The 13,174-nt window shown below is 57.1% G+C and overlaps 1 protein-coding gene across 33 annotated transcripts in view; it reads left to right on the top strand.

Annotated features, from left to right (window-relative positions):
* LOC127392005 (putative uncharacterized protein DDB_G0271982) overlaps positions 1 to 13,174 on the top strand; it is a 158,200-nt gene that overhangs the window by 137,063 nt on the left and 7,963 nt on the right. For 4 of the 33 annotated variants that reach the window (XM_051635343.1, XM_051635369.1, XM_051635365.1 and 1 more), the window contains exons 10-11: positions 7,606 to 7,753; positions 7,991 to 8,062. In XM_051635343.1, coding sequence (XP_051491303.1) covers positions 7,606 to 7,716 — 111 coding nt within the window. In that variant the 3' untranslated portion in view covers positions 7,717 to 7,753; positions 7,991 to 8,062. The other 29 variants (XM_051635383.1, XM_051635350.1, XM_051635335.1 and 26 more) reach the window with 17 other exon arrangements.

Genomic DNA, 13,174 nt, shown 5'->3' with positions numbered 1-13,174 from the left:
CATCAACTTCCGCATCTTGATCAGGAGGCCTGTAGTAGACTCCCACAACTGTACCACCCATACCACCCTGCCCTTTAATTCTTACCCACAGACTTTCAACTTGCCCCTCATCAGCCCCTGCACAAAACTCGATACATTCTAGTTGCTCTCTCACATAAAGAGCAACTCCACCACCTCGCTTCACCGACCGATCTTTCCTAAAAAGCACAGAGCCATCCATGGCCACATTCCAGTCGTGTGAGCTGTCCCACCATGTCTCTGTTATTGCTACCAGATCATAACCCTTAGACCGCACACAGACCTCTAACTCTCCCTGTTTATTCCCCATGCTGCGTGCATTGGTGTACAGGCATTTCAGGAAGCAAGCAGAGCACACTGGTGGGACCAAATCCTCCTTAGACCACCTTCCTTCAGGCCCTGGTATGTTCCTCTTGGGCTTGTCCCTAACAGACCCACTTTTCTCCCCTTCCCCCTTCACATCTAGTTTAAAGCTCTCTCAATGAGCCCTGCCAAGTCCTGCCCCAAAAGCCTTTTCCCCCTCTGGGACAGGTGCATCTCACCTGCCACCATCAGGCCAGGTGTCTCATATAGCAGCCCATGATCAAAAAAACCAAAGCCCTGCCTTTGGCACCAGCCTTGTAGCCATTCATTCATTAGCAAACTCTTCCTGTTTACCTCTCCACCCATTCTTACAGGAGGTATGGAGGCAAACACTACTTGCGCTCCAGAACCCCTAACTAGCCGTCCCAGGGCCCTGAAGTCTCTCTTCATTGCCCTTACATTTCTTGTAATAATTTCGTCACTGCCAACCTGAAAAATCAGCAGTGGGTAGTAATCAGATGGATTTACCATACTAGAGAGTCTCCTTTTAACATCTCTAATGCGAGCCCCAGGGAGGCAGCAGACCTCCCTGTGGGATGGGTCCGGTCGACAGATGGGCCCTTCTCTTCCCCTCAGAAGGGAGTCACCCACCACAATTACCCTCCTCTCCTTCTTAGTTGAAGAAGTCCTAAGGCATGGAGCTGAGCAACAAGTCCTAGGTGCTTCACTAGGCAAATCTATCGCTCCGACTTCATTTTCCTGTCCCTGAAGTACCAAGGCTTCATACCTATTCTTCAAGGGCAATTCGGAGGGCGGAGGGGGTTGGGAGGGTTTTTGCTTGCCTCTCCGAGGACGGACCTCCCTCCATTCCTCCATGTCCCTAAAGTTCTCTCCTTCTGTCTGAGGACAGGCAGGGAGGGGATCCATCACTTGTTCTAGCACCTCTTCTTTCTGCCCTTGCCTCAGGGTTTGGCTCCACCAATCTATTTCGCTCTCACATTCTCTGATAGTTCTTCGTCTTTCAACCTCCTCTGTCAGTCTAACCACCTGCCTGAGGAGATCACTGATTTGCTCACACGGCACACACGCGGTGCCACGGGCTCCCTCTGGTACCAGTGCCAGGCTCAGGCACTCGCTGCAGCCAGACACCTGCACAGCTGCGTGCCTGCTCAGAACCTCCGTCTGAGTTCCCATATTCTTTTTCAATACGGTTTTAGGGCGTGTTGTCACCATGCTAGAGAAAGCTACCGGTGTCTTCTTCTCCCTGCCTCCACTCGCGCCGCTCTCCGCGTGCGCTCGCGCTCCCCGCCCTCGCGCCACTTCCTGCTCCTGCCGCTCTGCGCTCTGCGCTGCCGCGTGCTCTGAGGAGCTGCCGAGATGGCCGCTGTTAAACCTGCCGCCGTTCTCAGCCACGGCCCCCGCCACGTCAGCCTTCCTGTTCCTCTCAGGATTCCCGCTCAGACTCGGGTCTCCTCGCTCTGCTCCGGCTTCGCCGTCTCCGGGAAGCCCGGCCCCTTCTCTAATCCTCAGGAATTAAAGGAGCAGCTCTCACCGCTGCCGGTGCCGCTGCCGCTCTGCGCTGCCGCGTGCTCTGAGGAGCTGCCGAGATGGCCGCTGTTAAACCTGCCGCCGTTCTCAGCCTGAGGGCTGTGGGGGTGGCTGCTCAGGATGGCTGCCTGCAAGAGGGCACCTGCTTGAGCAGCCCTGAGGGCTGAGGGGCGCATCTGCCAGACACGGCTCCTCCTTCTCTCCTGACACGGCCCCTGCCTTCCTGGGGCAGCCCAGGCGCAAGTCCCTGGCCCTGAAGGGCTGCTCTTTGCCTCGGGGAAGGCGCGAAGGTGCTGGTGGGCCACACGGAGTGGCTGGCTTCAGAGATGGGGCACGGGGAAGCTGCTTCCTGCTGGGGAGCCGGCGGCACCTGCTCGGAGCAGCTGAGACCTCTGTGGAGCACAGCACTGTGCCCTTGCTGGCAGGTCAAGCCGCTGCCGGTTTCCCGCAGGAGCGCGGCACAGCCGCCAGGAAAGGAGCCCTCGGGGAGGCAGGCTGGGCTGTCCCGTGCTTCTCCTCGGGGTCTGGAGAGACCACCTGAAACGCTCGTGTGTTTTGGAGACCTGTCAGTCCTTGGAGGCGGAGTGGGCTGAAGGGTTTTGAGGTTGCTGCCTCAGAGCGTGACGTGTCCTCCCCTTGTTTTTGCAGCGTTCGACAGGCTCTGGATCAGCATTTCGTTTTACCTCAGCCAACAGCTGGCTCTCCACCAGGTGGGACTTGCCTCCTGCTCCTCCCCTCCCACCCTGATGAAGGCTGACAAAGTCCGGACAGCCCTTTGCCACGGAGTACAGCTGTTCTCCCTGACCTCTCGGCTTCCTCGTGGGCAAAGGGGAGGGAGAGGGACCAGCGCAGACCCTGTTTGTCTTCTCCCAAGGTTTCCAAAGAGCCCCCCTGGCTCTTGGGTTGCTGAGGCCTGGGCAGGGCACTGCGCACCGTCCCCACTCTCTGACCAGCCGTCCAGCTGTCCCTCCAAGACTTCTTCTGACGCACCATCTCCTCTGTTTCAGGATGTCCACATTCCTGGTCTGGGGACATTTGCGGTGGTGAAGAAGGCAGTAGTCAGGACGGGGAAGGATCTGGTGGTTGTGGTGAGACCCGTGTTCCGCCTGTGCCAGACTGTTGCAACGCATTATGGCCTCCGATGCACTGACACAGCCGCTGCTGGTAAGCAGGCAGGCTGAGAGCAGCACTTGCCCTTGAGCAGAGCGGGGAGGTGGGCTCTGCTGCCCAGAGGGGACTGAGCAGAGGGCGAGCTTCTGGGCAGAGGCTGTGGCAGCCGGGCAGCTCCGGAGCCACCTCTTGCCTGAGGGCCTGGCAGCTGCTGCCTTGGACCGCTGCCTGCTGGGCAGCTCTGCAAGGCCCCCCGTTCCTCTTGTCTTTCAGTTCCTGGACGTCGTAAGCAGCTGCCCTATGCTCGGATCGCCTCAGACGACGGTGTCTTGCAGAGCACGGTGCAGCTTTGCATGGAAAGGACCCTGCGTCTTTTCCACATCTGCCTGCAGACCGGGAAGAACGTTGCCATTGTTTGGCGGGACGTGGGCATGCTGATTGTCCAGGGCAAGGACCTGAAAATGAGCTTTTACAGGGACTTTCTGCGAAGGCTCAACGGGACTGACAAAGCCATGGAAGCTCTTCTCAGGGTAGGATGTTCCTCTTCCCAGCACCACTCTTGGCTCTCCTGAAATGGCTCCTGGGGGCTGGGGGGCTGCTCTCTCCTGGCCTGCCGTGCCTCGCTCAGCCGCTTGGGCTCCTGCTGGTCTGCAGCTCAGCAGGCTCTGGGTAGAGCACTTGATGCGTGCCATGGTCTGGCTGTGCAAGAGACACCCCCAGAGGGGCCTCACCTGGGGACAGAAGGCCAGGCTGATGATGGGCGGTGCTGCTTGCCCCCCTCCTGGGGGGCTGGGTGCAGAGGCACAGGCAGAGCAAGGTTTGCTGAGGCCAGAGCCCTTGGGCTGCTGCAGCTCTTGCCTTGTGTTGCTCCAAGGCGGACTGAGCAGCCAGCCCTTGCCAGTGTCCCCATCTCCTGCCATCTCTCTCCATCCTCCTTGCAGCTGCCAGAGATGAGGGACTCGGTCATCTCAGGCCAAGCCACTGCTGCTTCCCAGACCTCTTCTGGAGATGTTCTCGTCCTGCCAGAGTATGTTTGCTGGAAGGCTGGAAACACAGCGGCACAGGCTGACGGGGCCTCGCCTGCCCCTCCAGGACCTGGACTTCCTGCCCTGGTCCTCCGCCATGGGCTGCCTGGGGTGTCCTTTCTTCAGCCTGCTGCCTTCCTCCTCTTTCCAGGTACAAGCATGAGACCGTGCCTAGGACGGCAACGGTGAGAATAGACCCGGCAGGACGTGTGACGGTTGCCCCAGGGCCAAAACCTGGTGCCAGTGGGAAGACAGGTAAGGGCCCAGCGGGTTGCTGGCAGGTTTCCTTCCTCCAGGTCTGGAGGGGATCAGAGCTGAGGCTGAGCCAGGATGCCTGGAAGAGGGAGAGGCACCTCCTGTGACTCTGGGTAGCTGTTGCGGTGAAGCCTGCAGGGAGCCCTTGTGGAACAAGGTCTGGGGACAGCCCTGCACCTCCAGTGGCCACTGGGACACCTTCCCAGGGGCGTTCAGCCAAAGGGACGAGAAGGACCAGCTTTGTCAGTGTGACAGCAGGCTCCAGCAGACCTGCAGGGCACTCTCGCGGGAACGGGGACACGATAGGCACCCAGAACACCCCCAAGATCCTGTTCTGATCCATTGTCTCCTCTCCTGTTCCCAGAGGAGCTTGCTGAGATGCAGCTCCTTCGTTGGGCAAGCCTTCCTCCAAAGCGGATTCCTGCAGGGCGTGTCAAGGCAGGGCAGGGACAGAAAGCTGGGGGCACGAAGCCTCGTGCCAGGTGAGACGCTTGCGGCCGGGGAGGAGGGTGACCCCGTGTCTCTCCTCCATGGGAGATGTTTCTCCTGGATGCAGAGGCCAGAGGAACTGTGCGTGTGTCTGCAGCCATAGGCCCCTGTTCCTCTTGTTGCTGAGGGAAGAGAGGGCCTAGACCTCAGGCATCCTGAATTGGAGTGGGGCTGCTGGGCACAGCCCAGCCTGACAGCACGGGGTCAGATGCAGCTGCAGAAGCCTCTCCTGCTGCGCTCCTATCAACGCACCCTGGAGCGTCTCTGCAGGCTGATACCGGCCATCCAGGAGAGCTCCGTCAAGGAGAAGGAGAAGGTGAAGGAGAAGGAGAAGAAGAAGGAGAAGAAGGTGAAGGAGAAGGAGAAGGAGAAGAAGGAGGAGAAAGTCCTTGCTTTGCTCACCAACAGAGTGGTGGACTTTGTTGCCAGAGCTATTGAGGAGAGACAAAAGGTAGGTGGGCTGGGCTGCTGCAGGGGGCCTGTTGCACTGGCCTGCAGAGCAGCGTCGCTCCACACCCGCCCCTTCTCACTGTGCTCTGCCTGTGTGTTCTTGGCACCCGCGGCCAGTTGCTTTGGTGCTTCCTGGGAGAGAAGTGGGCTACTCTGTCCTTGGCAAACGCACTTTTCACTCCGCTGGCCTGATGGGCCACAGCCGGAGGCCTCCCTTGGGGGTGTTTCTGTGTGCAAGGTGACTGCAAGGCTTGTCTGGGGTGGCCAGCTGCCAGGTGGCTTTTAGCCTGCTGGTCGCTTCGCTCCCTGCTCATTCCCAACAGGCTCTTTGCTGGAGCCTGCAGGAACCCAGGGGTAGAAAGGCAGACAGAAGGGGCGGAAGGGAGAGTGGGAATGAAAAGCACTCAGCCCTCTGCAGGGCAGACTAATGCTGCCTGCTGTTACATTTTGGTGGTCTTGCAGAGTAAACAGGTCAAGAAGAAGAAGAAGCTGCCACCACACATCTTGAAATACCTGAAGGAAGAGGAGGCAAAGAAGAAGAGAGAGCTGGCAGAGAGCAGGAGAAGAAAGAGAAGCCAGTCAGCGACCCGAACGAAGGCTAAGGGAGACCCGAAGACCAAGAGGGGCCAGGTACTTGGAATTCCAGCAGGAAAAGAACACTCTCTGCTGCAGGGGGACTGGCCTTGCAAGGTGCCTGTGGCATCCAAGCCTTGGTAGCAGCAGTGCTGCAGCAGTGCCGGCTGGCTGACAGCTGCCTTTCCGGAGCAAGAGGGGTGCCAGGTGGCTGTAGTGAACCCCCGCTGATACTCAGGCGTCACCCCAAGGACATGCTGAGGTCCTCCTCCTGGATTTCACCATCCCACTAGGGTCCCTGCCAGCAGGGTCTGGGGGTGGGCGTGCTGGGAAGCAGCACCCGGCGAGTGCGGGGCTGTTGTCTGAGAGTCTCTCCTGTGCAGGAATCCAGTTCCCCATTGCCAGCCGGGCGACCATCAGCCAGGAAGCCATCAGCCCGGCAATCACCAGCCGGGCGACCAGCAAGAAGGCAGCCATCAGCCCGGCAGTCACCAGCCAGGAAAGCACCAGGCAGGCCAGCACCAGCCGGGCAACCGTCAGCTGGGAAACAGTCAGCCAGGAAACCATCAGCCAAGCCTCCATCAGCCAGGCAACCCTCAGCCAGGCAACCCTCAGCCAGGCAACCCTCAGCCCGCCCTGCCTGTCCCAGGCAGAAGAGGGATTGCGGAGCTGACCTCCTGGAGAGGATGTTGGGGCAGCGGCAAGGGGCCAAGGGACATCCAGGCAGGGTGCAGCAGGACAACCGTGTCCCCCCAAAGCGGTAAGAGTGCGTCAGCTCCAGCCAAGGCCTGGGGCAGTGGGGTGCTGCTGAGCTGCAGGCGGGGCGCCAAGGAAGCCAAGGCCTGAGCCCCGGGGCTGCACAGAGCAGCTGGGCAGCTCTCCAGCCGTGGGAATGAGCTGGGCACAGCCGGACGGCAGGGGCCAAGGCAGGATGCTGGCAACTCCTGCTGCCTGGAAGGGGCTGTGGGGCCAAAGGGGACACCAAGCGTGCGTGGGGCTGGGTGCGGGAAGAGAGAGGCAGGAGGGTCACAAGCCTCGGTCGTTGCTGTTGCAGGAGCCTTTCCCCGCGGACACAGCGGGTCCTGCTGCAGGTGGTGACGTGCATCCTGGGGCAGGTGGCCCGCAAGCGCAGGGGCCAGAGGGACGAGCAGAGGGATCTGCAGGAGAAGCTCAAGTGGTAAATCATCCCTCCCGAGGCGGGCGGGGCTTCCTCTGGCGCAGCTTCCTCGGCGGGGCTCAGAGGGGCTGTTGGTGGCCCCGGGCTCTCGGCAGGCGCCCAGCCCGGCAGCCCCGGCTGGGCAGCGCTCTGCCTCCCTGCGCTCAGCCCACTCTCTCCCGCTCTGTGTCGCAGCGAGCTGGCGGTGCTGCAGTGGAGCCGGGCGAGGGACGAGCCGCAGAGCAGCCAAGACCTGCAGGCAGCTGGAGCCCGACCCGCAGCCCAGGCTGGGCCAGGGCAGAGGAGCGCAGGAGCGGTACGTGGCGTGGGCTGGTGGGGCTGCAGCCGCCCGGGGAAAAGCACGGCTGCACGGCTCGGGTGTCTTCCAAGAGTGTGTCGTGTGTCAGCTCCAGAAGCCGCCCAGGACTTGTTGCCCTGCTGGTGTTTGTCCCGGCAGCGGCCCTGCCAGGCGTGTCTGGCACAGCCAGCAGCTGGGCTGCTCTCAGCCCCGGGGCACTTGGCTGCGGGGCCGTTGCAGAGAGGCTCTGCAGTCGGGCCTGCGAGCAAAGCAGGGGCAAGAGGGAGGCAGGGAGGGAGGGGGAGAGCTCAAGTGGCCCCAGCCTCCTGCGGGGAGACTAAGGCTGCTGCTGCTGCTGCTGCTTTGCCCTGGCCCTGCAGGCACAGCCCCGCACCTGCACGGAGGAGGAGAGACAGAAGCTCTGGGACTCCTTGCGCAAGAAGTACCAGCAGAAGGCAAGGCAAAGGAAGAGAGAGCCATGGAAGCCCTGAAGGCTGCAGAGAGCAGGGAGAGCCATGGCATGCCCAGGTGCTGCAGGCAGGGAAAAAGAGCTGGGAGAAGAGCTTTGGTCTCCTGCCGGGGAGCCAAGGCGGGAAGGCAGGCTCAGCCCCCGGTGCCAGGTGCCCCTCTGCAGCCCCAAGCAGAGCTGGCTCTCAGGGAGCTGTGGGGTTGGATGGCAGCCTGGGGGTGTTTGGGAGAGGGGAGAGGCGGGAGGGTCTCAGCTGAGGTGTCAGACTTTGTCCTTTTGCCTTTCTCCGTGGGCAGAGCAGCCACCCGTCTCCTCCGGAAGGCAGAGGGAAGAGCCCATTGCCCTGGTGCTGAGGAGGACTCCCTCAGGTAAAGATCTCTGAAGATGGCAGGTGTTTGCCCTGCCCGGCAGCGCCCTTCCTTCCTTTGACTCCCCACAGCCCCTGGGCAAAGAGGTCTTTTCCCGACAGCCCTGGTGGTGTGGAGAGCAGCAGGCCGGGCTTGCAGCACAGGGACCGTGGGCCTGCTCTGTCCAGGGGCAGATCCCACCACGTGTGGGGTCGGACTAGACCCGCAGTGTTGCTCTGCACCTCTCTGTGCATCCAAGACTGCAGAGCTTCGTGTTCAGCTCCTCAGCTCTGCGGCGCAGATCCCGCCCGCGTCGGTGAGTGCCAGGAGAGCCCCGGGACACAGAGGCTGCCCAGAGAGATGTCCAGCAGGAGCCTTCTCCAGCAGGGCCGGGCAGGCAGGCTGTGGGCAGCAGCACTTCCCCCTGTTGAGTAAAGTCTCGCTTGCAAACCACTGTGTCTGACTCTCTGGCTCTTTCCTTGGTGGCTGTGACATTGTCACTCAGCAGTGGGTGAGCTTTGGTGGGGCAGGGCAAGGCCGCTGCAGGCAAGAGGGCTGGAGGGCTCGGAGGGTCGCAAGATGACCGACTTGGGCCAGTCTTTTTCCTTGTGGCTTCATTCCTGTCAGGTGCTCTCGGCAGCTCTCAGAGCGGGCCGCCATCCAGGCAGGAGAGGCCTCGGCAACGTTTTGCAGGGATGATGTTTGGGGAAAATGCAAATGTGAATGGCTCTATCTATACAGTCAGAAAGTGTCCTTTAGGGAGGTAATGCAAAAGGTCTTATGCTTTTAAGGGAGAAGTTTAAGGACCAAAGGGAGGAGGGAAGGAAACCTATAGTCATTCCGCCTTAAGAGGTCACGCTGTGTGTGCAAGTATGAGGAGAGGAGTGTGTGTGTGTGTGTGTGTGGTGCTGTTCCCCTGAGGCTTGTTCCCGAGGCAGTTGGTGGCCCCTTCTCGCCAGGCAGGACGGCAGGTCTGCAGCCCGTGGTGTCGGAGGGGCAGCCTCTCGGCAGCGGGTGCAGCGGCCGCTGGTTTCCCCTCCAGCGGCAGCAAGACGGGGAGGGGGCTCCGGCCCCGACCCCAGGGCTCGGGACCCCGGCACGCTCGGCGCTGAGGCTCAGGCTGGACCCGGGGCAGGCAGGCAGGCAGGGTCCCAGCACCAGTGTCCGCAGCAGGGGGTGTCCCTCTCAGAAAGCGTCCGAACGGGCCTCAGGGAGGAGGGAAGGGCCCACCTGCTGCCCTCGCCCCTTTGATACCCCCTGACCCACCCGTCCAGTCAGTGTCACTGTCCAGAGCCAAGGAGCGTCCACCAGCCCCAAGTTAGGGTGGCGACTACCAGGGGCACAGGATGGCTTGTCGCTCCTCCTTTCTGCCCCAGACCACATCCGATGTATTTTTAACAAATAACTAAGACACAGTATTAATAAAACATTGTAAACATTGAAATTGATCAATCATCTAGTCTAAATCAAACTCTTACTAACATCTCAAAGTCTTACTAACATGTCAGACTCCTATTACTTCTGGCAGTCATTAGGTTGCTCAATTGTTATTCTTGAACCAGATGAGAGCATTTATATTATCATTCACCCTTGGATCCTGAGGTGCTTGTTCTAGTGGGAATCTTTAGTGAAGTCGTCTCACTCGAGCACAGTTTATCCACAAAGGACATATGCTGGCTATACACGGATACAAGATTATGAATAGAATAATTGCAGTTATTATAACACAAACTCAGTTTTCAATCCTAGTGGAAAAAAGGAAAGAAAAATAGATCATTTAGGGAATTCCCAAATTTGAACCACGTTCCTGTCTCTTCAGTTAGTTCTGCCATAATGTTCTTAATTACTGCCATCCAACAATATATTGCTAACAACAGCTCAAAGGCAAGTATAGGAGGAGAGAATGTTACAGAACACCTTGTTTAGGCCATGGGGTGATCAGTCCCACAGCGGTCACAAAATAACTCCTCCAGAGTCCAGTAGCAGGTTGATCAGGCCTGGTCTTGTCACCGAGATGTCTCTGGCTGTTTAAGCTGTCATGATTTGCAATATATTAACCAACATCACTAGACACAGGTACACAGAAATGTAAACATACACACAACATGAATTATCCGTTTTGTACTGATTTTATGTTGTTTGTCATTTAAATCGGATGCAACCCATGTATTTGAATTCACTGGTGTTTCTAAGGTGAGCTTGACCTCACCAGTATTTGGCAGGTTTGCCAAAACAGTCTGTCCAGGGTGGAGGGGAGTTTTAGATTGTTTAAAAGACCTTTTCTCCATGACCTTGAGTAGTGTTCAGGCGGGGGTACCCGTTCACCCCCCACCTGTTGTTCACAGTAGTGACTGCATCCCTCAATCTTTCATCCCATTTCGAGTCCTGTGGGCAAACGAGACTTTTAATTAACCCATTAGTGTGTTCTACAATCCCATTAGCTTGTGGGTAGCATGGGACATGAAATGTCAATTTGATACCTTCCCTTTGAGCCCATTGCCGTACAAGATGTGAGGTGAAGTGAGTTCCCTTGTCAGATTGGCTATTTGTGGGTTTAGGTAGAATCCCAAACACTTTTTCTAAGAAGCAAACCCTGTTTTCACCATTTGCCTTCGAAACAGCTTCAGCACAGGTCAATCCTGACACCACTTCCACAATCACAATGATGTATTGTTTGGTTCCTGATCTTCGGAAGGGACCTGCCATGTGGACCACAAGGGTTTTCCTTCCCTGATATGCAGAGTGTCAGTTGCTAGGGGATGTGCCCCCAGTCTAATTTTGCAAAGATCACATGATCCCTTTCACCTACACTGCTCTCCAGCAGGTCAGCCCCCAACCTGTACTGGTACATGGCATTTTTCTTCCCCAAATGCAAAACTCTACACTTGCCCTTGTTGAACTTCATCAGGTTTTTCCCCGCCCAACTCTCCAGCCTGTCTAGGTCTCTCTGAATGGCAGCACAGCCTTCTGGTGGGTCAGCCACTCCTCCCAGCTTGGTGCCATCAGCAAACTTGCTGAGGGTACATTCTGTACCCTCATCCAGGTCGTTGAGGAAGATGTTGAACAACACCGGTCCCAGTACTGACCCCTGAGGGACTCCACTAGTCACAGGCCTCCAACTAGATTCTGCCCCGTTGACTACAACTCTCTGACTTCTACCTTTCAAGCAGTTCTTGATCCACCTCACTGCCTGATCATCAAACCCATACGTGATCAACGTATCTACAAGGATGCTGTGGGAGACGGTGTCAAATGCTTTACTGAAATCAAGATAGAGCACATCTACCGCTCTACCATCATCTATCCACCTAGTAATTTCCTCATAGAAGGCTATGAGGTTAGTCAAACACGACTTACCCTTGGTAAAACCATGCTGACTGCTCTTGATGACCCCCATGTCCTTGATATGTCTAGAGATAGTGCCAAGGACAAGTTGTTCCATCACCTTTCCAGGGATGGAGGTGAGGCTGACCGGTCTATAGTTACCCGGGTCCTCCTTCTTGCCCTTCTTGTAGACTGGAGTGACATTTGCTATCCTCCAGTCCTCAGGCACCTCTCCTGTTACCCATGACTTACCGAAGATGATGGAGAGTGGCCTAGCAATGACCTCCGCCAGCTCCCTCAGCACCCTTGGATGCATTTCATCTGGACCCATCGATTTATGGATGTCCAGATTACTCAACTGATCCCTAACCCAATCCTCATCTACCTGGGCAAACTCCTCCTTTATCTTGACTTCTTCTGGGGCTATATGAGACTGGGGCTCATGGGGAAAGCCTGCAGGAGTAAAGACAGAGGCAAAGAAGGCATTCAGCACCTCTGCCTTCTTTATATCCTCTGTCACCAGGGCACCCGCCTCATTCAGCAGTGGGCCTATATTGCCTCTGGTATTAGTTTTGGTGGCTATGTATTTGAAAAAGCCCTTTCTATTGTCCTTAACCCGACTTGCAAGGTTACGTTCCAAGGAGGCCTTAGCTTTCCTAGTTGCCTCCCTACATTCTCTGACAACAGTCCTATATTCCTCCCAAGTGACCAGCCCCTCCTTCCATGATCTATAGATTTTCCTTTTCCACTTGAGTATGCCCAGCAGTTCCTTTTTTAACCACGCTGGTCTCCTAGCTCCCTTACTGGATTTGCTACCCAGTGGGACACACTGATCCTGTGCTTGCAAGAAGTGGTCCTTGAATGTTGACCAGCTATCTTGAGCCCCTTTACCCTCCAGCACCCTGTCCCTTAACAATTGATTGAGGAGGCCGAAGTTTGCTCTGTGGAAGGCCAGGGTTCTGGTCCTGCTGGGTATTCTGTTCCTCCCACACAGGATCCTGAACTCCACCATCTCATGGTCACTGCAGCCAAGGCTGCCATTGACCACCACTGCTTCAACAAGGCCCTCCTTGTTGGTGAGCACAAGATCCGGCAGCGCTCCTCTTCTAGTCGGCTTGTCCACCATTTGCATTAAGAAGTTGTCATCAATGCATTGGAGGAACCTCCTGGACTGTGCAAGGCTGGCTGTGTAAGTCTTCCAGCAGATATCGGGATAGTTAAAGTCTCCCATGAGGACCAAGGACTGTAGTTGTGAGGCTGCTTTCAGCTGCCTGTAGAAAGCCTCATCAACTTCCGCATCTTGATCAGGAGGCCTGTAGTAGACTCCCACAACTGTACCACCCATACCACCCTGCCCTTTAATTCTTACCCACAGACTTTCAACTTGCCCCTCATCAGCCCCTGCACAAAACTCGATACATTCTAGTTGCTCTCTCACATAAAGAGCAACTCCACCACCTCGCTTCACCGACCGATCTTTCCTAAAAAGCACAGAGCCATCCATGGCCACATTCCAGTCGTGTGAGCTGTCCCACCATGTCTCTGTTATTGCTACCAGATCATAACCCTTAGACCGCACACAGACCTCTAACTCTCCCTGTTTATTCCCCATGCTGCGTGCATTGGTGTACAGGCATTTCAGGAAGCAAGCAGAGCACACTGGTGGGACCAAATCCTCCTTAGACCACCTTCCTTCAGGCCCTGGTATGTTCCTCTTGGGCTTGTCCCTAACAGACCCACTTTTCTCCCCTTCCCCCTTCACATCTAGTTTAAAGCTCTCTCAATGAGCCCTGCCAAGTCCTGCCCCAA

The sequence above is a fragment of the Apus apus genome, chromosome 18 (genome assembly GCF_020740795.1).
Source record: "Apus apus isolate bApuApu2 chromosome 18, bApuApu2.pri.cur, whole genome shotgun sequence".
Taxonomy (NCBI): Eukaryota; Metazoa; Chordata; class Aves; order Apodiformes; family Apodidae; genus Apus; species Apus apus.
Note: the sequence above shows the minus strand (reverse complement) of the source record. Positions and strands in the feature narration are given on the sequence as shown.